We start from the raw sequence: 25,013 nt of genomic DNA on the forward strand, positions 1-25,013 counted from the left end.
AGGCTTGGGAGAGCAGGCCAAACAAAACTCTACCATCTAGTGGCCAAGATGTATGCGACAGGCGAAATACCCTCACACTTCAAGAAGAATATAATTCCGATCCCAAAGAAAGCAGGTGTTGACATATGTGAAAATTACCGAACTATCAGTTTAATAAGCCACGGCTGCAAAATTCTAACACGAATTCTTTACAGATGAATGGAAAAACTGGTAGAAGCCGACCTGGGGGTAGATCAGTTTAGATGCCGTAGAAACGGAACACGTGAGGCAATACTGACCCTACAACTTATCATCGAGGATAGTGTGAGCTCAGGAGCGCCCTAGTCTCGTGGTTAGCGTGAGCAGCTGTGGTACGAGAGGTCCTTGGTTCAAGTCTTCCCTCGTGTGAAAAGTTTACTTTCTTTATTTTTGCAAAGTTATGATCTGTCCGTTTGTTCAATGATGTCTCTGTTCACTGTAATAAGTTTAGTGTCTGTGTTTAGCAACCACATCGCAAAACTGTGCGATTAGTAGACGAAAGAACGTGCCTCTCCATTGGGAACCGAAAACATTTGATCGCAAGGTCATAGGTCAACCGATTCCTCCACAGGAAAACACGTCTGATATATTCTATATGACACTGATGATGGAATGTGCGTCACATGACAGGAATATTTTGTCGACCCACCGAACTTGTACACTTGGCGATTTAGGTTTTGTTGTGGGTGTGATAATCACTCCCAAAAAAGTGATGAAAACATAGAAGTTTGTCACATAAACTGCAACAAATGAATGCAACAGTTTCACAGTTTTCACTGTGCTCTATCGAAACACGTTAACATTTTCAAATTTTTCCGTGTGTAGACCGTCAAATCCTGCATATGTCCAAGCAAATCTGAACATGTCCTGGAATTTTGGAGAGTGAAGTTGAATATGTGTGAGTGCCTGAACTTTGATAACTTACACACGATCACACCAACAATACTACTCTGTGTACCTGTGCAGCTTCGCAAAATCATAGAATCTTTTCACAAAGTATTTCACTTGCCGAAAACCAAACACATCTAACAGTTGCACAAGAGGTGTACAACCTGGAGGAATGGTAATCATGTCTACTCCCACACTAAAATTGTACAATGCCTGATCCTTCTGTCCTGTATAGCGGTCAAGGAGTAAGGCAAAATCTTTGTCCGTGTAAGGAGCAATCACACGTTCATTAAAGTCTTTCAGTAGTCTTTTCTCCATTTTTCCTGATGCACTGCAATTCACAATGACATTCGGCATTTGCGCATGTACCCTATTAACCTGTTGCTGAACTTGCGGTCCAAATACACCATTTTTTCCCTGCAAACATAAATAAAATGTAGGTAAAAGAAATCCTGATTAGTTCACAGCATATTGTACCAGACATTCCGTGTTGCCTTCTCCAACTAACTATAACGTGCGGGTCGATTTTATTTCATAGTTAAAACTGGACTGATCTGTGTTGATAATATTTGCATCTTCATACTGTTGGAATCTGACGTTAGTTGCTGTAACAAAAGTCTTGGAACACACTAAAAGTTCTTCCAGTTTATTCGCGTAGTTCTTGCTTACATATTTCGTAATCTTCCTGCTTGTAATTTTGTATTTTCTTTTGAACGTGACAAGCCAATGAGATGAAGCCTTGAAGTCCAGGCCAATTTGTTTAGTGTAATGCTATCCCCAAATCTGTAGGTCCGTATCATGCACTGCACTTAATTCATTTCTGGCTTTAATAAATTGTCGGTATACATTGTTTTCTAGATCACTGAATTTCTGTCTTCAGGTTCCACGACTTCTTTGCAATATTTAATTGTGCTTTTTTCCTCCATCCTTTTAAATTTTTTAAATTTATTTGTTACTTCAATATATAATCTATATTTGCGTCTTTTAATTGGTATTGGACAGGGTGTCTACGTGGACAAGAAAAAAAAATTCCCGGATTTTTCCCGGATAAAAACTCAATTTCTCCCGTGAATCTTAAAGGTCTTATACCGGCGGAGGACGTCCCAGCACTTTAGGAAACGAAATCCAGGAAAACAATGCGTTTGGAATGTTGTTTGATGCGAGACAATATGCACAGAGTTTATTTTCGTATTGCTAAAGTATATACACAAATTCCACAAATTACCGCACGGTAGCTTCCGAAATGCTAAAATAGAGATTGCGTTGAGCGATGCACTTTAGTCAGCCAGTCATAGCTCATGTCACGTGACCTCGCTAGCGAATGACGGCAGTTATTCAGAGCACGAGGCCTACGAGAAAGACAGGCCGCGGCGCGTACGTTACGAAGGTAGGCCGAGCTCGCTCAATACAGCAAAGTGCGTTTCTACACCGGTTAACTCGTAAGCAGATGTGTATGTACGAACGAGAATTGCATCCTCTATTGGCATCCACTGTTATTAGTCCTACAATGATAGGAAGTCCGTAGGCCTACTAACAGGATCTAATTTGGCAATTAAAATCGCGCCAAAATGATTATCAGTTGCTTAGAAAAGTCGAAGTGTTCTGGCATGAAGGGACTTGTGACATTGCTCAGTAACACATTATGCACATTTTTTTGAAGGTCAATGGAACTTTTTGCCATCGTTTGCATAATTTTTTATCTATGAAAGTACAACATTAAATATGAAAACTAACTTGAAGCTCGGTCTTTTTTTAGCATGTGTTACACGTTAAGTCATATCAAATACAAATGTACCGGTAAAATTTTAAATAGTGGCATAAATGACTTATCTTCTGGGCCCGACATTTTTCAAATGGCTGATCCTCAAAGTGTTACGTTTTGAATGAGAGTTATAACGCCCTGTGATTTAAGAAATGCACTGCACATTCTCACACGTAACATAAATCATATTGCGTGGAAATTTACTTCGAAAGTAACGCATCTCAAGCCACTATTCGTAATATTTTCTGGTGATCTGTTAGAAATGTAAACAATTGTGACGTCACACACATCGAATGCATATTAGTTGTTACGGACGTACTGCATAATCTTCGACCTAAATCCTTTGACACTTTTTACCCATTTTCTACGCAACTAAACTTTTATTTTGGTGTTATTCTCTGATTTGTGTTTCATTGCTGCAATATTATTTAGCAGTAGTGGACTAAAGTTCTTTGTCAGCGTATCAGATCTTACACGTCACACCTACAAAATTTTAACTGCAATCTAAAACAACGAAAAATCCCGGAATTCTAAAAAATTCCCGGGTTTTTCCCGGATTTGTCCCGGATGAAAAAATTCCCGGGTTTTTCCCGGAATTCCCGGATGTCCCGGGCCGTATACACCCTGATTGGAGCATTTCTTTCATGTAACCCAAAGGAATACCATCAGATTGAAGTCGCAGTATTTTCTCTACGTGTTCTTCGTACGGATCGTCAACAATCTCATCATCTGGTACATACAGCCCCGCAGCAATCAGCAAGGTATCGTCATCACCACACGTACTGTTTATCAACAAATGGAAATAATCATACAAATGTTAGACAATCATTCGATCCGTAAAGGAACTTTCCGATTCCTTACAGTTCGGAAAATATTCATTGACCTTGTTATTAAAGTCACGAGCTATATCTGCTGGATTCATATTGCGCACGGAATACATCTCACGTATTTAATGTACTCTCGTCAAAAGTAGCGAACAGTCAACTGCCAGCCATGGAGCCTCGTTAGCAGGAATACTCTCTCTTCCGTGCGCTGTAGTTGATTGACGTGTGTTTCGGTGTTTGTTTAGGTGTAGCGTCCCCATACTACGGCACAGTTACCTCGCATCGGACAGATAATAATTGTCTGAAAATAAAAATTTAAACTTTTCACTCGAGGGAAGACATGAACCAAGGACCTCTCATTCCGTAGATACTCACACTAACCAAGACACCACGGCGCTCTTGAGCTCACACTATCCTTGATGTTGCCTATCTTGCGCATGAACTACTCAGTTTCTGTATTTTGCTAATTTTTTTCATAGTTCCACACAACTTCTTCCTGTTTTCTCGATTGATCTGTGTTCAGTTTTTCAAGGCCTATCCACTGTGCCAACTTATAACTAAATCTGAAGGGGGTGCGACGGGCAGGTTCCCTTGTTAGAAAATAGATTAAGGAAAGGCAGACTTAGAGAAAGCTTTTGACAATGTTGACTGGAATACTCTCTTTCAAATTCTGAAGGCGGCAGGGGTAAAATACAGGGAACAAAACGCTATTTACAATTTCTACAGAAACCAGATGGCAGTTATAAGAGTCGAAGGGCATGAAAGGGAAGCAGTGGTTGGGAAGGGAGTGACACCGCGTTGTAGCCTATCCCCGATGTTATTCAATCTGTATATTGAGCAAGCAGTAAAGGAAACACAAGAAAAATTCGGAGTACCATCCATGGAGAAGAAATAAAAACTTTGAGGTTCGCTGATGACATTGTAATTCTGTCAGAGACAGCAAATGACTTGGAAGAGCAGTTGACTGGAATGGCCAGTGTCCTGAAAGGAGGATATAAGATGAACATCAACAAAAGCAAAACGAGGATAATGGAATGTAGTTAAATTAAGTAGGGCAATGCTGAGGGAATTAGATTAGGAAATGAGATGTTTAAAGTAATAAGTGAGTTTTACTATTTGGGGAGCAAAATAACTGATGATGCTCGAAGTAGTGAGGATAGAAAATGTAGACTGGCAATGGCAAGGAAAGTGTTTCCGAAGAAGAGAAATCTGTTACCATTGAGTATAGATTTAAGTGTCAGGAAGTTGTTTCTGAAAGTATTTGTATGGAGTGTAGCCATGTATGGAAGTGAAACATGGACGGTTAATAGTTTGGACAAGAAGAGAATAGAAGCTTATGAAATGTGGTGCTACAGATAAATGCTGAAGATTAGATGAGTAGATCGCATAACTAATGAGGTGGTATTGAATAGAATTGAAGAGAAGAGAAGTTTGAGGCACAACTTGACTAGAAGAAGGGATCGGTTGGTAGGGCATATTCTGAGGCATCAAAGGATCACCAATTTAGTATTGGAGGACAGTGTGAAGGGTAAAAATCGTGGAGGGAGATCAAGAGATGAATACACTAAACAGATTTAGAAGGATGTAGGTTGCAGTAGGTACTGGGAGATGATGAAGCTTGCAGAGGATAGAGTAGCATGGAGAGCTGCATCAAACCAGTCTATGGACTGAAGACCACCACAACAACAATGCAGATGATTAGGTAAAACAAACCCTTAACATTCAAATGCACCATTAGTAGAGTCCTGTTTGACACAATCATGTCGTCTAAATATCTGGACTTAACGATGCAAAACAATATGAAATGAAATGAGAATAGTGATGGGGAAGGCAAATGGTCAACTTTGGTTTATTGGGAGAATTTTAGGAAAGTGTGGTTCATCTGCAAAGGAGACCACATATAGGATGCTACTGTGACCTACTCTTGAGTATTTGGAACATGCACGTGGTCACATTAAACACAGACATTTAAGCAATTCAGAGGCGAGCTCCTAGATTTGTTACAATAGGTTCAAGCAACATTTAAGTATTACGGAGATGATTCAGGAACTCAGATGGGAATCAATAGAGGAAAGGTGATGTACTTTTCGAGAAACACTATTGAGAAAATTTTGAGAATTGGCATTTGAAGCTGAATGCAGAACGATTCTACTGCCACCAACAAACATTTCGCATAAAGACCACAAAGGTAAGGTATGAGAAATTAGAGCTCATTCAGAGGCATATGGATGATCGTTTTTCCTCGTTCTACTGTCCATGGAACAGGAAAGGAAACAACTAGCAGTGGTACACGGTACCTTCCACCAAGCACTGTACGGTGGCTTGCAGAGAATGTATGTAGATCTACGACATATATGTTGAATTTTCTCACTTTGATAGAATTAATTTGCAATCAAAACTAGTGTACGAACCTAAACACAACAACAGATTAACTATTGATGTGAAAAGCTTTCCATTTCACAGTAAAAAAACTAAATGCCTGTTTATTCAGTTGTACAAGATATAATCAATGTTTTAATTCCTCTCGAAAAAATAAAGTGATGTACTCAATGTTTTGTTTACTGGTAGGTAAATGTCTGCAGTCCTGGTACTCGCTTAACTGCCTGTGCCACAATATCTTGCATGCCTATATAAAAATAATGATTTTGTTTTGTTTGAGCTCCTCGAGTGGTGTGATGAAGTATGTAACCTTTTTTCCCAATGTGATAATCAGAACTATATGACTACCACTTAGTTTATTACCTGAAACTATTCATACTTTGGCTACATGAAAATGACATGCCGCCAGACTTGTAGTATGGGAAAAGTTTTCAGAACAGCATTGGCTCTTTTCATAACACCAGAAAACAGTAAACTTTACTGTTACATACCTGGGTGGAGGTGGTACCCCACGAGGTACACTAAAACACAGTCCTAAAAGCAAACAAAATAAATTGTGTCAGTACAATTAAATTATCACTGTTCTGTATAGTTTTTTAAATTGTGGAAGCAGCTATTGCACTTGACAAGAATACTAGAGGTTTGACATTGAGATATTCTGAATGAAGAAAATGGTTCAGACAGACAGACACAAATAACAAATTAGAAAGGCTTAAAATTACTACGCTAGTAAGTTGTTTTAGTAAGAAAATGTTTCAAATTTTCAAATGAGTCAACAAATTAATGTGTGCAATATATTTGCCCAAAGGCCACAGACCGACTGCTGTTTGTGTGGCCAACACAGTAAGTAATATATTTATCCATTTCATCACATCTTACTGCTACGTGAAATGATCTTAGATTTTCTCAATGTGACACAGAGGTTAAGGTACAAGACGTCAGTTGAGAGGACAACAGTTGAAATGACAGGATAGTTCCTTTTGAAAGTTGACTTCCTTTCCTTTCAGTGACAGTGTTCTACCACTAATGATCTTGTCATGTTGCCATTAATGCCTAGTCTGCATAACTTTCTTTTCTTCATAAGATGTGCCTGCTTCCAGGTTGGTTGAAGATCGCAGATCACCAAGTCTGGAGGGGGGGGGGGGGGAGAAGGCTGTCTACAACAGAGATTAGTTTCAACACTACAGTTACTTCCTAAACATTCTCCAACTGAGGGTTGTCTGCCCTTGCCTTCCTTCAATCTTTGACGTGAATTATTCATGCAGTTGTTTGAGGCCTATAGTTTAATGGTGATGAAATGGTTGTGCAGCTTGACATTAATTTTTTGTCTTTTTCATGGACAGATCATTGCCAGAGGTGAAAGAAACAACAAGTGGTAAAAAATCCTTGAACCAACAAAAGATTGAACCCGAGATCCTTGGTTTTGTAATCTGACACTAACCTTATCATCAAGCCACATGCTATGTACAAAAACTGAATTATAAACAAAATTTAAAATATGTGAATAGGATAGTTGCTACTCACCATATAGCAGAGAAGCTGAGTCATAGATAGGCACAACAAAAAGAGTCAAAGTGTGCTTACAGCTAACAAGGCCATCATCGAAAGTAGAGAACATATCTGCGTGCTCACTCACGCACGTGCACATGAAAGCAGCTGACACACTTGACTTCAGTCTCTGGCTACTGAGGCCAGACTGCGAGGCAGCAGTCCATGATGGGAGAAGAAATTGGGTGGTGGAGATGTGGAGAAGGCTGGGACAGGGAGGGAGAGGGATACCAGGGTAGGGGTGGGGAGATGGTAAAGCACTGCTTGTGGGAGCATACAGGGACAAATGGAGAGAAGGTAGAACAGCTAGGTGCACAGTTTGGAGGTTAAATGGAGGGCTTGGGTGGGAGGGTTTGGGTAGCAGAAAATGAGAGAATAAAATGACCGTGGGTGTGTTGGTGGAACAGAGGGCTGTGTATTGCTGGAATGTGAACAGGGAAGGAGCTCAATGGGTAAGGGCAATGACTAATGAAGACCTCCACCTCAATGATGGCTATGACAGTACCTCCGTCCATATCAAACCTACCAACCACCAGCAATACCTCCAATTCAACAGCTGCAATGCATTCCATACCAAAAAGTCCTTTCCATACAGCCTAGCCAAGCTGCAACCAATGTGCTGCATTCTATGTGGGCATGACAACCAATAAACTGTCTGTCCACTTGAATGGTTGCCGACAAATTGTGGATAAACAGCTGGACCACCCCATTGCTGAGCACACCACCCAACACTATGTTCTTCATTTCAAGGGCTACTTCACAGCTTGTGCCGTCTGGATCCTTCCCGCCAACAGCAGCTTTTCTGAATCGTTCAAGTGGGAATTCTGCTTGTAAGATATCCTCTGTTCCTGTAACCTTTCCGGCCTCAACCTTCGTTAGCCATAGTCCTTACCCATCTAGCCCCTTCACTGTTCCCATTCCAGCACTACACAAGCTCTATATTCCACCAATCCACCCAGAGTCTCTCTCTCTCTCCCTCCCTCCCCCCTCCCCCTCCCAACCACACACCCCAGGGAGAATGTTGGGACAACAGAGGAGGCTCTCTCCTGGAACTGCAGAGTATGCAGTAGGAACATTTTGATTGTGGAACAGGAAAGGAAAATCTGTGTCCTCCAGGCACACTTGAAGGAAGCAAGGAAGAAACTCTTAAGGATCAAGAGATATAGGGGGGAGAAGGGTGGTTGGGAACTGGCAGCTGGTAGGAGGATAGGAAGAAAGTACGTGATCTGACAGTTTTATCAACAACACCACAACAGGTATCTACCACTGCCAGAATTAAGTGGAGAAGAGCCTCAGGAAATGTGCAGCACACTTCAACAGAGGCCAAGCCACCTAGGAATATACAAAGTGTTAGGAAGAAGAAAGTGCTGTTGCTAGGTAGTAGCCATGGGCGAGGAGTATGCCCTCAGTTACAGGAAAGTTTAGGGGCAGCATACCAGGCCACCAGTATCTTCATGCCAAATGCAGGGTCTATATGTAAGAATTTTACAAAAGAGGGCCATGTAGTGATAGTGGGTGGGGTGGGAAACAGTTTAGACAGGAATGGGGCGTATGACATAGGTGGTGACCTGGACAAGATAGCTTCCCTGACTCATGGCACCAATGTACACTTTGTTGAGCTGTTCCGGCGTCATGATCGACCACACATTGATGGAGCTGTGAAGCGAATCAATGTAGGGTTAGGGATGGCTCCGAGGACAGCCATGTTTGCTCATGTTTCTCTGGTGCTCGTCAAGACTATCAACAGATGGGGGCTTCACTAGGCATGGCCTACACCTAAACAGGACTGGGAAGGGAAGATTGGTACAGCTGATTCATGAATCTCAGGCCACACATGGTCGAATACCTGTTGTATATCTATAGGAAGGTGCTGGCTGCTGCAAAAAAAAAGTCATTTAATGACAGAATTATAAATAATGCAGGGAATAAAAGCAAAGCAGCCTGGGATCTTATAAAAAAGGAAACGGGGAAAGGCAAACAAATGCAGAATAACATACTGCTAAGGGAGGGGGATAAAATAATAAATGTTCCACAGCACTTGGCAAACTATGTAAACGAGCATTTTTCAAGTATTGCAGAGAAGTTACAGCTAAAATTCCCCCAAACAAATATAACACACGTAAATAATGTTGCACTAAATACAATGATGTCACTTCCAACCACAGAGAACGAAGTCCATGAAACAATTCAAAAACTAAAAAATGAAAAGTCAGTATGCTGAGATGAAGTACCAATGTGTGTACTGAAATAATGCTTAGGGATTATACAAGGCCCCATAACAAACATAATTAATGAATCCTTCACATCAGGGACATTTCCAGAGCAGTTAAAACAGGCAAGAGTTTTGCCTTTGCTTAAGAAAGGTAATACAGAAGACTTACAACATTACTGGAAATTAACGGAAACGTCCGATTCCACCCGTCTGTTTTGACTAATGACGTCACAAATATGGCAGTAACAACCATTCACAACAACTCCCATATCGCAACTATGATGTCATTATGTAAACATGACAACAAAACACAAATATAGATCGGAATACCATCAAACATATAATCCTCCAAAAATATAATGAAACTAATGGGACAAGTGGGGGTTCTTGGGTGGGAACAAACTAAAAATAAACACACACCACTAAACCAAATGACAAAAACAATAAAATGGAACAACCACAACCTTCCCAAAATGAACTAGAAACAATATCCACTGGAATCGAACACTTCCCTTGACCTACATAGGTCAACAGAAACTACAGATACCAAATCATATAACCCTAAAAAAAACACAACAAAACAAAATTGGAATCTAACACCTCCCTTGACCTATATAGGTCGACAGCAACTACCGATACCACACTATAAATCTCAAAACTTTCACCACCACCACACTTAATCCTACTAATATTATTATTATTATTATTAAAACAAAAAAACCTAGAAAATCAAAATTGGAATCTAATACTTCCTGTGACCTTACGACATCTCCACATATAGCCGACCCTGGTCCGAGATGCCAAAATTTAAGTGAGCCTCATTTCTTCACGACACACTGAACACTTCACGACTTCAGCCAACAGGCCGAATAGCTGAAGAAACTTTTTATCGCTGACAACCGAAAACTGTTGACCTTGTCAGTCATACCCATACCTACCAAAGACATAAACAACACAATTTAGCAAAATTCACACACAACGAACGGAAAAAAAACCTACAATAACGTCGACATAACAAAACCAAAATCGTTAACTCACTGAAAAATATTCCGCTGAACGCACCACCACCACCACCACCACCGTTAACACACACGTGCACTGCTACAACACAAATGAATCCCATATGCCACATTACATGCTACCCATAAACACACCACCAGACAGAACCACCGACCACAACAATACGCCACCTATAAACATGCCACACACACAATCTAAACCGAAAACATCACCTAACACACAAACACACCACCAGAGAGCACCACCTATTACATCAAAACGACACCTACAAACACACTACTCTCACAAACTAAACTTCGTGCCATCATGATGTCACACACAACAGCCATATGCCACGGGTTAAAGCAGACGGGTGGAATCTAATCCTATTTCCCTGCTGTCAGCATTCTCAAAAATAATAGAAGCAATTATGATACACAGATTAATGAATTACCTGAATAAATATAATCTTTTAAGCAAATCACAGTTTGATTTCCAAAGTGACAAAAATACAGAGGCAGCAGTAGTAGAATTCACGAAAGTTGTACTTGATGCTCTTGATAAAGACGAGTGTGTCACAGGAATATTTTTGGATCTTTCTAAGGCGTTTGATACAGTCGACCACAAGATTCTATTAAATAAATTAGAAGCATTGGGAATAAATAAGAGGGGTAGCTAATGACTGGTTTCGATCATACCTAACGGATAGGGTTCAAAGAGTAGATATAACACATACTTCAAATGCATCCAAACATTTAGTAAAACACTTATCACAACCAAAATACATTAATACACGGGTTCTGCAAGGTAGCATATTAGGACCAATGCTGTCCCTGATATACATCAATGACTTTCCCAGTAGTGTTACTCATGGTGAAAAATTCCTCTTCGCTGATGACAGCAATATTATAGCCACTGAGAAAACATGAGAACTCCTTGCCAAGAAAGCAAATGAAACTCTCAAGGAAGTTTCTGATTGGTCAATAAGTAATAAAGTGACATTGACCATACAGGAAACTAATTTCATGAATATCAGTTTGAAGAGAAAAAAATGGCAATGTTAAATTAAATGTAGACGGCACCTCTATAGACTGTGTAACAAATGCAAAATTTCTAGGAATGAATATTGATTCGCAGTTGAAGTTGTGTAACCACACAAAGGTACTTGCAAACAATGTCATCAGCATGTATGCCCTTAGAATCTTATCATCAGTGTGTATCATGGAGTTTCTTTTAGTTACATATTATTCATGTGTACACTCAGTTCTTAGCTACGTAATTCTTTTTTGGGGAACAAATGCACAAAATATGAACACAAACTTCAGAAAAGCGCCATAAGAATAATAACCAAAAACACTAGTCAAGCAATTGTAAAGATCTGTTCAGGACACGGGATTTTAACTGCCCCATGTGAATACATTTACCAGTCAGTTATACACATTAAAAATAGCATTGGTAATTACTTCACAAACAGCTGTGTCCATGACCACGCAAGAAGAGATAGACTCAGCTTACATTTACCAAGGAAAAATAAACATAAAACTCTGAACAGCATTTTCTACCAAGGAATAAAACTGTACAATTACCAAAAGAGATTAAAGAAATTGCCAAAACACACTTATTTGAAAAAGCAGCTAAAAAGTACCTGTTATGCAACACAATTTATATAATGAAGGATTACTTAGCTAAAATAAGGTAGGGGTTTGATAAAAAATGTTATACAAATAAATAATAATAATAACAATAACAATGATTATGAAATATCCAACATTCCACATAACACCTTCACTTTATGTTTTTTTCCCTTCTTTTTTTCCTTTCTAGAAATACTTACCCCCCCCCCCCCCCCCAAGAGATGCATAGCACAATACTAACACCTCTTCCTCTTTCTGTGCTCAACAGCTCTCTCGGTATGGAGGGATGCTGACTCAAGTTTTCCAGGATAGCAAATGGGAAGTTGCAGTACAGAAAATGGCGCAGAGATCACCAGTGTGTGTGTTATATGAAACAATGTGTGTATAGTGTGTGCAGTGACATAGTGAGATATGAGTCAACAATGTGGCATTACATTAATATGTTATTTGTAAAATGTATTTTATACCAGGAGTAAATCTAATTCTCTCTAACTAGAAGTCTATAGCTAAATATATGTTTACACAAATTAGCTTTTTTAAAATTAATCTAAATTTGTACATATTTTGACATGTCCTATATCCTTGTAAAGATAGATCTACGGATGAATAAAGCTGCTGCTACTGCTACTACTACTACTGCTGTTGCAGCAATCTATATTGGATTGGAAAATTGGATGGTAATAACATATTTTAGATAAGTACTAACATCTGAATTTTATCCATTGTTCTCTCCATATTCTCGAAGTTTCCATTATGTTTTGATTTGTAAATCCGCAAACTTAATCAGAAACAGTAAGGAGTGAGCATTACTGAAACAACGTTAGCCTAATGGGTAATGAGAGAGACTGACGTGGGCTGATTCACACTTGTGTACAAAATGAAACGGGTATCAACAGACGTTGCAAACCAGAAACAAACTTCAACACTGTTTAGTGCAATCATCATCGGGCAAGTAACCCATGTCATAACAATATGGGTCAACAGATGCATATTGAAAAAGAGTTCAAATACACTTTTGAGGACATTCGTTTGTAATAAACGATCTAGAAATTTCCCACAAATTTAAAAACTACAACTAATCGAGACAACCAAAATAAATATTAATGAAAACAAAAAATTTTAATGCGAATGCAAGCAAAAATTCTCAGTGTTAAGTATAACTGCCTGACTATTGTTGCTAACTTTACATCACGTAATACTAAAAATTGTTGTAACACTTGCCATGCGCTTGCCCAGGGTTGTGATACGGATCCTGTCCAAGGATTACAACTTTCACATCTTTAACGGAGCACATTTGCGTCCATGTCCATACCTTATCCTCTGGGGGGAAAATTCGGCTTTTCCCACGCTCCTGTTGCAGGAATTCGCTAAGCTGCAAAGGAAAAATGGCTTAAAATTAGTTTCCTTCTCGTTATTTCCAATGGCCTATTGGAGGAAATAGTGTAAAAACACACACACACACACACACACACACACACACACAATTTTTACCTTCTCAAAATACGGACTTTTAAATTCCGATTCCAGGGCCTTGAACCAAGAGACACCAATACTATGATGTAGCGCAGGATACCTCTTACTGGTAAGCTTAATTTTTGCAATCACAGCGTTCGGCCACTCTCGGGGTGAAGATGTGGGCGACTCCGTTTTCGATTCTACGCCTTCCTTTGTGCTCTCTTTAAATTTCTTCGTTGGTGTCTCATTTTCTGAAAGAGATGATAGTGGCCTTTTGATCTGAACCGGTTTAATGAAATTCAGAATACTCCTCTGCGCCGGCATCTTGACTTTTTCCGAACTCCACAGAACAAAGGCACACGCGCACTAAAACGGCATACTACGGTCACAATACATTTGACGCGTTCCAAGTTACCCGCGCAAACACAATCATAACTGTTGCGTGCCTTGGGTTAGCTTCCAGAGGAGCTGAAAACTTGCACACCACGTACCATCGCCATTTGTGCCAGTCACAATGCATGAGGTAAAACCCACAGTCGACTGTAATGCGGCCCCTAGAAGATCAAAATTCAAAAACATTGCGCAATATTACTGTCTTTCGGAATTGTGGACGATAAAAATGCTGCTGCTGTGATAATTGCTCTACTTTGTTGCAAGCAGAAAAAATAGGTAAAAAATTGGTTCAAGGAGCATCAAAAGTCACTCACGAAAACTCGTTGAGAGAATTGAGATTGAACGAAAAAACAACCTCATAAATTTATGTGTACATATGGTACAACGTTCTTATCCACTATGCGACGATACCTTGGTACTGCCAATTCATTCAAAGACTTTAAATTTACAAGTGGAGTTTCACCTTGTAGTATTTGAGACACAGGTTTAGTTGTGGAAACGTGTCATACAATAAAACATGCTCTAAGGGACTATATTTGGGTAAGTAATGTATACATAGAGACAAATTTCTACATGTACTTTTAACTATGAATTTAAAAAATCTTTCTTCATGGCCATTCCCTGGATTTTCTGAGCGATAAATCATACGATTTATCAAAGCAAACAAAATCTTCAAGGCAGTTTACAATTGGTGAGGTAGCAATAGAGATTCACTGAGCATAAAGAAAACAAATTCCATGAAATTCAGTTTCAAGAGGACCATAAGAATAACAACGAAAACTATTAGTCGAGCTCAATGTAGAGATTTGTGCAAAACAGTGTGGATTTTAACTGCACTGTGTGAGAACGTTTAGGCAGCTGGCGTAAGTAAATCTGTGAGGACGGGGCGTGAGTTATGCTTGGGTAGCTCAGTTGGTAGAGCACTTGCCCCTGAAAGGCAAAGGTCCCGAGTTCGAGTCTCGGTCCAGCACACAGTTTTAATCTGCCAGGAAGTTTCGTTTCAGCACACACTCCGCTGCAGAGTGAAAATCTCATTCTACATTTTAGTATAAATTGTACAATCTAAAATAACACTGATAATTACGGCACAAATAGTTCCACCCATGACCATGGAACGAAATCTAAACTGGACTTATATTTACCAGGAAAGAATAAACAGGAAAAACAAAATAGCATATTCTATCAAGGAATAAAACTGTACAGTGAAATATTAAAGGAGATTAAAAACATTGCTAAAACAAACTTATTTAAAAACGCAGTTAAAAAGCGCCTGCTGAGCAATACATTCCATACATTGAGGGATTACTCAGATAATGCGGATAAGAGGGTTGGTAAAAAAGGTAACACAAACAAACAATAATAATAAGAAAACGTAAAACATTCCACACAATAATATCAAACAATATTTTTTCTTCCTTTTTCCTTTTGTGGAGAAACTTACTGTCAGGGCTATGCAACGCTCTTTTTCAGCTCAACATCTAGCTCTTTATAGACTGATACTGACTCACTTTCTCATGCTGCGATGGGGAAGTTGAGATGCACAAAATGGTTCTGATATTAGCTAACAGTGTGTAGTGTTATGAAGCAATGTGTGTACAATGTGTATAGTATGAGCAATAACTAGGAGTGGGAAATGAATTTACAGTGTAGCATTAGTCTCTTTCATTATTAAATAGCTTATTTGTAAAACAGTATAAACCGAATAAGATAGCACTGTTTTAAGCACAGTGGCCTTGTATTCAGAAGGGCAGCAGCTCCAATCTTCATCCAGCCATCCAAATTTAGGTTTTCTATGGTTTCCCTAAGTTACTTCATCAAATGCCAGAATTGTTCTACTATAACACCACAACTGTCTACCTATCCATTCTTATCTTACTAGACCTGTGAGTCTGTAAATATGTCTGTATATGTTAATTTCTTTATTTTTGCCATTCTTCAATTGTAATACCAAAAGATATCCAGCATCCTTGTAAAAGAGATCTATAGATGAATTAAACTACTACTACATTCTTAACACTTCTGTTTTTGTACTCCACTGACCTAAAATCACACAGTGCCAGCAATGATTTATAAATTTCAGTGCACTGTAATAATAACGCTCTTTCATCTTGTTTTGACCTTATTTTCCACGCAACAGCAAACCTAAGCTCCCTGCTGTGTGTGGCATTTGAGCTCACAGATGGCACAATACTTCCAGGCAACACGATATACTTCCAAAGTTTTTGAAGTTCTCGGTACTCTTACACAGCCTCTCAATCTCACTCCTAGGAAGTCAATATTATTGTCCATCTGGGAAACATTCAATATTGTTGACCATCTAGAGGGCACACAACACAAGCTGGAGTCATAAGAAGTGGCAACGCTTCGAGGATACCTACTGTGGATGAACAGCACTGTGCTATCGGAAATACAAACTGGAAACAAAGTGCCAACAATGAATCAAGTGCTACACACAACCAAATTTTTTTCTAAATGGATGGAGCTGCAAACAGAATATAAAAACGTACAAACTACTGATAAGTAAGGGCAAGATACAATAGGACAAAAATGTATGAAATTCTAACCAGAATGTATGATTTCTGGTAAAACAAAATTTGGCGTCATGTGACCACAGGCAAAATGACACCAGTGTCAATAGAGACAACGTTTAGGACCTGGTGCGCCTATTAGAGAAGTAATATCCTGTTCTCTGAGGACATTTGGCAAGAATGAAAATGGGCTAAAAACATTTAATTTACTTATATGTCACCAGAAATTAAAAAAAGAGTTTATAAAATTTCAGGGAAAAAATTACAGATCAGGCTAAAAATGCCAAGAGACTCCACAGTACTTCCCATAAAGACCAAACAAACTGAATATTACAATGTGCGATGACTGAAAAATGGGGAAATATGACTAGCAGAATCTGTCACTGAAACGAGAAGCAAGGGAGCCATTGGTATTAGTGAGATGATACTACATAAGTTCATTGCTGATAGATTCGATATTGCGAATTTTAGTGGACAAGTTTACGATACTACAGCTATAATGGCCGGAAAACAAATAGGTATGCAGTTACAAGTAAAATCAATACAAATGCCAAATTTATGTCCTGCTCAAATCACTCGTTAAATCTGGTTTGCTTGCAATGGCCTCAGTGAATGTGAATTCAGTGAGTTCTTTCGCAAATTGGTACGTTCTTATGCTTTCTTTTCTACGTCTGCACATCGATGTAAAGTTATGATGATGCTACATGCAAAAGTTTGAAGAGAATTTGGGACATGGATTGGAGCGCAAGAGGCACTGCATGCAAAAGCACAAACACACTAACGGACAAAGAATCTTTGTTAATCGTAAAGCAGTTTCTTGGGTCTCTAGCAACTGGTGCCGCATAAAGAGAATGGTGCCCAAAATTATCTGCAAATGAAGGGATTTCACATAAATCATCATACTCTGAAAATCCGCATCTTACAGATGGTACTGGAAGGGAAACGAGAGGAATTCGTAGATGAGGCTTTTGCCAAATGCCTAGTTTGTGCCAAACTAGGCATTTCTACTGAGCCTCTAAGACGAGTTAGGAAGAGGCACATTTCTGGAAACAGAAGCAGAGATGTCACCTTATCGCATGAAAACATTTTAAAACTAAAAATGTTTTCTTCATTAAATAAAGCAACTGCTGAAATTCGAGAAAAGTTCCAGAAGCTCCATAATTTGGTTGAAAAAATGCCTTCCTAAGGCTTGCAACAATAATTGGTGTCAATGATGGGGAACGCAACCTCGACCAAGCTGCTCAAGATATTGACAGAGAAGAGTCTACACTTAAGTGGGTGCATCTACAGGCTTTCATAGCTACAAGAGACTGTAAGAAACAACTTATTGTTCCAGCCCACTGCATTTACTAAAGTTTATTTTTGAGTCCAAACTTGAAGGGTCGTTACCTAATGTAGTTATAATGCTGAGGTAATCCTCATAGCTGCCACAAGCAATGTCAGTTGTGAGAGAATCCTTTGTACATTGACACTGATAAAAATTATTGAGTATCTACAGTGATCAATTTGGGTTTAACGAATCAAGCTATTTTTGCTATCGAAAAAGAGGCAAAAATTAACACTGACACTGACTTGCAAAAGAAACCCAGAACAAAATTTTATTTTAAGAAAGACATTTTATTTTTAATCCATTTGAAATATTGTCAGAATATCACTTTCTTTTGCTTTCCATTTTTTCATGCATTTTACAGCTGGTGTAAGGTACGTTAGTGCTTCCATGAACTTTGGAACTTTATACTGATGATGAATGTGTTTTAGTGATTGTTGTATTTCAGACTAATTTATAAATATATGCATAGCGAGCATAACCCCTTCCAGAATCTTACTCGTAGTGTGAAACACTCTTTAAGCGAATAAATTTATCTGATATAAATTAATGAAGAATACGATAATGCATTCCACGCAAAAAAGTATAAGAGTTGTATGTTATAAAGTATATCGTAAAGTATAAAGTATATTATGAAGTATTTATATTATAAGTATAAAAGTCATTCAAAGAATATTGTACATACAGTATTATGTGCTTTGTTACTCATGATACATAACTAATTCTTTTTTACTAGGAAGTTATATGTAGTCATTTGTTTCTGACAACACTTCAACACTTGGGAAAAAATAAATTTGCAGTGCGCGTAGTCGCTGCTTTATTGAGGGGATGATTTTCAGTGTACAATGCAACTGATTCCCATGCTTTCAGCATCTCTCTTATTGCACCAGGAGATCGCTGCTTTGCTGTTACTGCCTCCTCCACCTCTTCTGAAGAACTCCTCTCCACAACTTCCTGCTGTGAAACGCACTGCTACTCCACAAGATCTTCAGTGGTCATTTTTTGACTGTGCTCTTCCACAACCTCATCAATATAATTGTTATCCACTTCTAGTCCCATTCATTTGGCTGAAGACACAATCTCATTGACTATAGTCTCCACATGTACTGACTACATTGCCTCAGAGTCACATTCAGCAACACACTCCAGCCACTTCTACTTCTTACAAGAAGAAGTGAGAGTTCTCTTGGTAACCACTTCCCATACCTTTTCGATCATCTGGACACAGGATACAATGTTGACGTGTTATTTCCAAAATTCTCTGAGAGTGAGATTGATAGTTTCAGTCAACTCAAAGAAATGCTCGAGGAGTGTTTTAGTGTGGGCTTCTTAAAGTTAGGAATAATCTGCTGGTCCATAGGCTGGAGTAATGGAGTGGTGTTGGGAGGCAGAAATTGGATATTGATGAATTGAAATTTTTCAAGGAGGTAGTCTTGTAGGCCTGGAGAATGGGTAGAATCATTGTCCATAACAAGGAAGACATGGAGTGGCAGATTCATATCAAGCAAACATTTTTTCACCAAAGGATCAAACACTTCATTGATCCAATCATAAAAAGGATCATGTGTCACCCAAGGCCTGGTGTTGGACCTCCACATCACATTTAACCTGCTCTTCTGGAATTTACACTTCCTGAAGGCTTGTGGAATTTTTGAATGGCAAACAAGTAGCGGTTTAATTTTCAAATTGCTGCTTGCATTAGCAAAGAATAGCAGTGTGACCCGGGCTTTCATTGGCTTTGGAACAGGCAATGCAGTCTCCTCTGCTGTTATAAAGGTGCGGCATCTTTTTTCAGAATAGGTCCATCTTGTCACAAATAAAATCCTTTTGTGGCCAATAACCCTCCAGAATCTATGTGCATCTTGAAGTTGCTAATGAAGTTCTTTGCTGCCTTTGTGTTGGAGCAGGCTGATTTTCTGCACTTCACAACTTCTTCACTTAAACTTCTCGAACCATCCATGGCTTCCCTTAACCACTTCTTCAGCAGTCGATGGTCCTAGCGTCTTCTTAACGAGGTCAGCAAAGATCATTCTCGCATTTTCACAAATAACGTTCTCGATAATAGTGTTCCCTAGCAATTGTTTCTCATTTATCCATATAAGGAGCAACCTTTCGACATCATACAGAACATGAAACTATTGTTTAGATACTCTTGTCACTCCCTTTGAAGCATCTGTCTTATTAATCTTGTCCTTGTTCTTGAGGATGTATGTGTGTGCCAAATCAGCAACGCTCACATTCTGTTCGCGATTTTTCAGTGATTTTACGTTTCATTTCTAAGGTCATTTTCTCTCTCTTATGGTCGTCTTCTTGCAGCTTTATCTTCAGGGGATATTTCTATGAAAATAATTAAAATTTACACACACAAAAAAAGAATGCGTGAACACAAGTTTAGAAAAATGTCTGATCACAAGCTTCACTAAGTTAGTAGCAGAAAAAGCGCTAAACCCAGATTAAAGTGCGTACTAAAGACATTGTTCATATGTCGCTGCCGGCAGTGAAAGGTGTTCATATTGTTGAACGTCTCCCCTACCGTGCGGGAACGGCTGGTGACATCACACTAAACCCTCGTCGATTGTTATGCGAAACATCGTTCGTTAATCGAGTTATTCTTTTACAATTTGCTTTGCTCGTTGTGCGAATTGCACTTTATGGGAGGTGCTCGTTAAGCGAGGTTTCACTGTCGAGTCGTAAGGGGTGGGGGAGGGGGACGATAGTCAGATGTACGATGTTAGCTCACATTGGTTGATAGTAATTGATTAGTTCCAAAACGATGACTTCTGATATCTACCTCCCAGAGACAGGGGCCAAATTGTTGGGGCCAGATAGTACAGCAGTACAACCATGTTATAAAGAACTTTCTGTACTGTGGATGGGTTGTGTGGGGAATGAGCATGGTGACTGCTGCAGGACGACACAGGGTAAGGGAACCATTTTCCGCAACACGTGCAATGCAAACATATTTCGATTTGCAGCGATCATCTGAAACGGTACAAATTGCACATGGAAATAAAAAGATTTCATGTTCATGTCCAAATGTTGTTATTATTGGTAACAATGGATACGATATTAAATTAAAACTGTTGTATCAGAATTATGGTACTGTTAGATAGCAAACATTGGCAGTAGTTGCAACCCACATGAAGATTTGAGACTTCTACCGACTTCTAGCGATCAGAACTACAGTAAAAAAGGTTCTTTATCATAATTGTACAGAAATAATACAGATTTTCCTTGTATTTTTATAAATTAATTTCATTATATGTCTCTAAATCTCTAGTTTCGCAGTTGCAACTGAAGTAGCCATGAGATAATAGACCAGCGCACCTGATGGACTGGCTGGTTGTGAGAACGAGACTCTAGGAGTTCAAATACAGCAAGGGCGGCAATGTTAAGAATGGGATGGACCAATGAGAGACTAGCATAGTGTGGTGGGAATTTCAAATTGAAAATATTCAATTTATCATAACTTTACATAAACGGAATTTTATGGGATTTTTTTTACCACTCATGTGACAGATGCTCAATTCTAGGACCGCATTACTACTTGCTTTGGGTCACATGCAGCCCATGGACAGCAGATTCGACAAAGCTGGTTACATCCTTATATCATGTGTCATTTCAAACATTAGCTCTAGAACCTACCACACGACTGCAATCGAAAGGTGACATCATGCTTAAATTAATACATAAGCACTCAACCTCGAAAATCAGAACCCTGCAGCCTGCAGGACGCCTGTGTTCTAGCCTCTGCAAAGGTTTCTTATTAGCTTCTCGAAATGTCCAGCCTGCAGGACATTCATTTCAGATTAAATTTTTCAGCTAATAAGTTCATGGTAACAGACTGACTGGCTTCCACCTCAGTGAAAATGAAATGAAATGTCGTGTGACAAGGGTCTCCCATAGGGTAGACCGCTTGCCTGGTGCAAGTCTTTCGATTTGACGCCACTTCGGCGACTTGCGCGTCGATGAGGATGAAATGATGATGATTAGGACAACACAACACCCAGTCCCTGAGCAGAGAAAATCTCTGACCCAGCCGGGAATCGAACCCGGGCCCTTAGGATTGACAGACTGTCGCACTGACCACTCAGCTACCGGGGGCGGACTATAAGCATTCTAATTGTTCTTTCTCCTCTTCTTCTACCATTTCTTTCCTCCTTGGTTTCGCTTTCTGTCATGATCACTCATTACTATTATTTTTATCCTGATGTTACGAAAACTTTATAAGTCAAGACAGACTCTTGCTGGTGTCGGAATTCTCCAGAATACTGCAAAACCTTGTTCAACATAATTCACCCCATGAGCTAGTGGTAAGCTGACAGAATGGAGTGTGTCTGTCCATATGCAAACTGGATACACCATGTGTAATGGGCAGTGGAAATGCTTCCTGAGGTCTCACTGACAAGGAATTATTATAGACTTATACACTTAAAAGTACTCCCCAAACCTAGTTTGGAGTAACATCATTTACTGCTATGATAGCCCTTACTTGCTGGCTCAAACATTATCTGTTACAAATTATTTACTTCCTAGTGCACGAATGCGTATGCTTTCTTTGTTGAAACTGTCTTACATCAATGAAATCCTTCGTTGCTTTTATGAACAACTCACACAAATAAATCATATAAATAATTTCGAAAATGATGTGTCAGTGTAAGTGAAAGAATATAGATTACTTAAACATTTCAGTTGGAAATAATAAACCTATAATCGATTACTCTTATATTTGTTATCAGATATCTGGTTCTATCTTTTACCTGTAGGTATTCCTGTTTAAGAAACTGTCATAAAACAGAATAAGATACCAGTTGCAACAGTTTAAAAAAAACTCTATACAAAGCCTTAACTTATCACAAAACTATTACCGAACTAAACTTAGCTCCTCTGGAACAGGCCATGAAGACCCAATGGCACAGGCCGGCCCCTATGTCATCCTCAGCCCACAGGCATCACTGGATGCAGATATGGAGGGGCATGTGGTCACCAAACTGCTCTCCCAGTTGTATGTTTCTGAGACCGGAGCCGCTACTTCTCAATCAAGTAGCTCCTCAATTTGCCTCACAAGGGCTGAGTGCACCCTGCTTGCCAACAGCGCCCAACAGACAGTGGTAGCCCAGTCCAACAGTTCTTAACTTCGGTGATCTGATGGGAACCGGTGTTACCACTGTGGCAAGGCTGTTGACCAAAAACTATTTAACTCATTAATTAAAGGCAACACAACAGAAATGAATGTATCAAAATAGCTCATCAGAAGCAAGTTGTCTGTCGAACCTGATGTCTTACCTATTGTTTATACCGACTAAAAGAGTGCTGATTTTTTAAAAATTTAAGTGACTGTACAATATCATTGCTGATCACTTGGCACATGTTACATGTAATGCATAATATCCAGTTGATATCATCTTTTACATTTGTTCAGTTGAAAAACGTATGTCCATATCATACAAGATACACCACACTTGACAAATTTTCGTCATTTGTTAAAATTCCATACTTGACCATTTAAATGTGAGTAATGTTATTGGTTTTTTTTGTCTGTTCGACTTATTTATGTATTAGGTTGTTGTGTAGCTTTGTAGCATTCTTCCATATGTTTAATGAACACAACAGATATTCATAACAGAGACTATACTCATCAACAACGTATTCTCTTTTGCTGTTTATAAGTTTCCAAATGCTGGGGTAACTTTTTGATCCCATGACTGTAGTAAATCACATGGTTGAGGTGAAAAACTCGTCGAGCCATATATGGAGCGCATTTTCATTCAGAAAGTAAGTTCCTTGAAGGTTATTTGATGTAGAGCAGAAAAGATGAAAATATGAGGGCGCAAGATCAGGTGAGTACGGTGGGTGCGTAATGACTTCTCTGTCCTAACTCCGGTATAATGGTTTTTGTCAGCCTAGCGAAAAGTGGGCGGGCATAATCATGCAATAGCATCACTTCAGCAGTCTTCCTGGTCGTTGCTCTCGAATTGCGTCTGCAAGATGTCTCATTTGTTGACAATAGATGTCAGCACTGATGGTTGCACCTTGGTGAAGTACACACATATGGCCACCCACTGTTATTTGTGATTATGGCTTAGCGCTTGTGGTAGCCATACACCCGATTTTTGTACCCTTCCCCACTACAGGCAGCTGTCACACAATGATGGAATGATCACAGTTTATCACATTTGCCAGTCCAATGGCATTAACGCCATAAATGGCGCAAATGTTTCTGGGTGCCTCCACTGCTGTCACCCCTCTACTGAACTCAAACAGAAGAATGTGTCGGAACTGTTCTGATTTCTCCACTTCATTATTCCATTTTCTAGAGTCCACAGCTCCACTCCCTATTCCCAATGAGAAAAGACAATATGGAAACTCAATTAGCAACAATGAACTACAAATGAAAAATGACAATTTTAAACAAACTCATTGCAGTCAAAATACCCACACATAAAACAAAAATGCTATGAATGTATGCACCTGCTTAATAAATACAATACACCCTGCCATATATTTGACTTCTGCACTATGTCCTGTTTCCATGTTCAGTAGTTTTTCCAGGACCTGGATGTGCGCCAGTCCCAGCTCAAATCTGCCTGACAGATGAACAATGAGGGCCATTGTGACAGCCAACCTGAATGTGGTTTTTGGCAGTTTCCCAAATCCCACTAGTTGAATAAAAGGCTGGACCCACATCCCAGCTCAGACACATATTAATGCAAACATTTAGAAAATTTTCTTACATATCCATACAGAGCTTACACAAGACACAGATTGATGGTATGCATGAACTCAGCCATGGAGAGGGGGTGAGGTGGGGGGGGGGAGGGGAGAAATAGGAAACTGGTGGCTGTATTGATAGATATTTAGTCTCCTCAAATGCATAATCAGCGGAAGCAAACACTTGATAAAATTCCTTCTGTTACTATTTGATTGTGAAGATATCAGTGATCCATTCTTGTGCACATGTGTGATTAAACATGTAAATACATGAAGAGTAGGACAGTTTTGTTTTTAACCTGTAATGATACATTAATTCCAGAAATATGACTGTC

General features: G+C 39.3%; 1 protein-coding gene and 1 non-coding gene across 2 annotated transcripts in view; one reads left to right on the forward strand and one right to left on the reverse strand.

Moving 5' to 3' along the window:
- The window catches only part of LOC126174916 (uracil-DNA glycosylase-like), a 41,517-nt gene extending 27,293 nt beyond the window's left edge, over positions 1-14,224 (reverse strand). Inside the window, exons 1-3 of the mRNA XM_049921353.1 lie at positions 13,756-14,224; positions 13,486-13,636; positions 6,363-6,405 (exon numbers count right to left, since the gene is read on the reverse strand). Of these exons, the coding sequence (XP_049777310.1) occupies positions 6,363-6,405; positions 13,486-13,636; positions 13,756-14,043 (482 nt within the window). The 5' untranslated portion in view covers positions 14,044-14,224. The remainder of the gene's footprint in view (positions 1-6,362; positions 6,406-13,485; positions 13,637-13,755) is intronic.
- A 784-nt stretch (positions 14,225-15,008) lies between these two features.
- Trnas-uga (transfer RNA serine (anticodon UGA)) lies at positions 15,009-15,083 on the forward strand. The gene has a single exon. It is a non-coding gene; the product is annotated as a tRNA-Ser (tRNA).
- Positions 15,084-25,013: the final 9,930 nt, after the last annotated feature.

This window comes from Schistocerca cancellata, chromosome 3 (genome assembly GCF_023864275.1).
Source record: "Schistocerca cancellata isolate TAMUIC-IGC-003103 chromosome 3, iqSchCanc2.1, whole genome shotgun sequence".
In the NCBI taxonomy this organism is placed as follows: domain Eukaryota; kingdom Metazoa; phylum Arthropoda; class Insecta; order Orthoptera; family Acrididae; genus Schistocerca; species Schistocerca cancellata.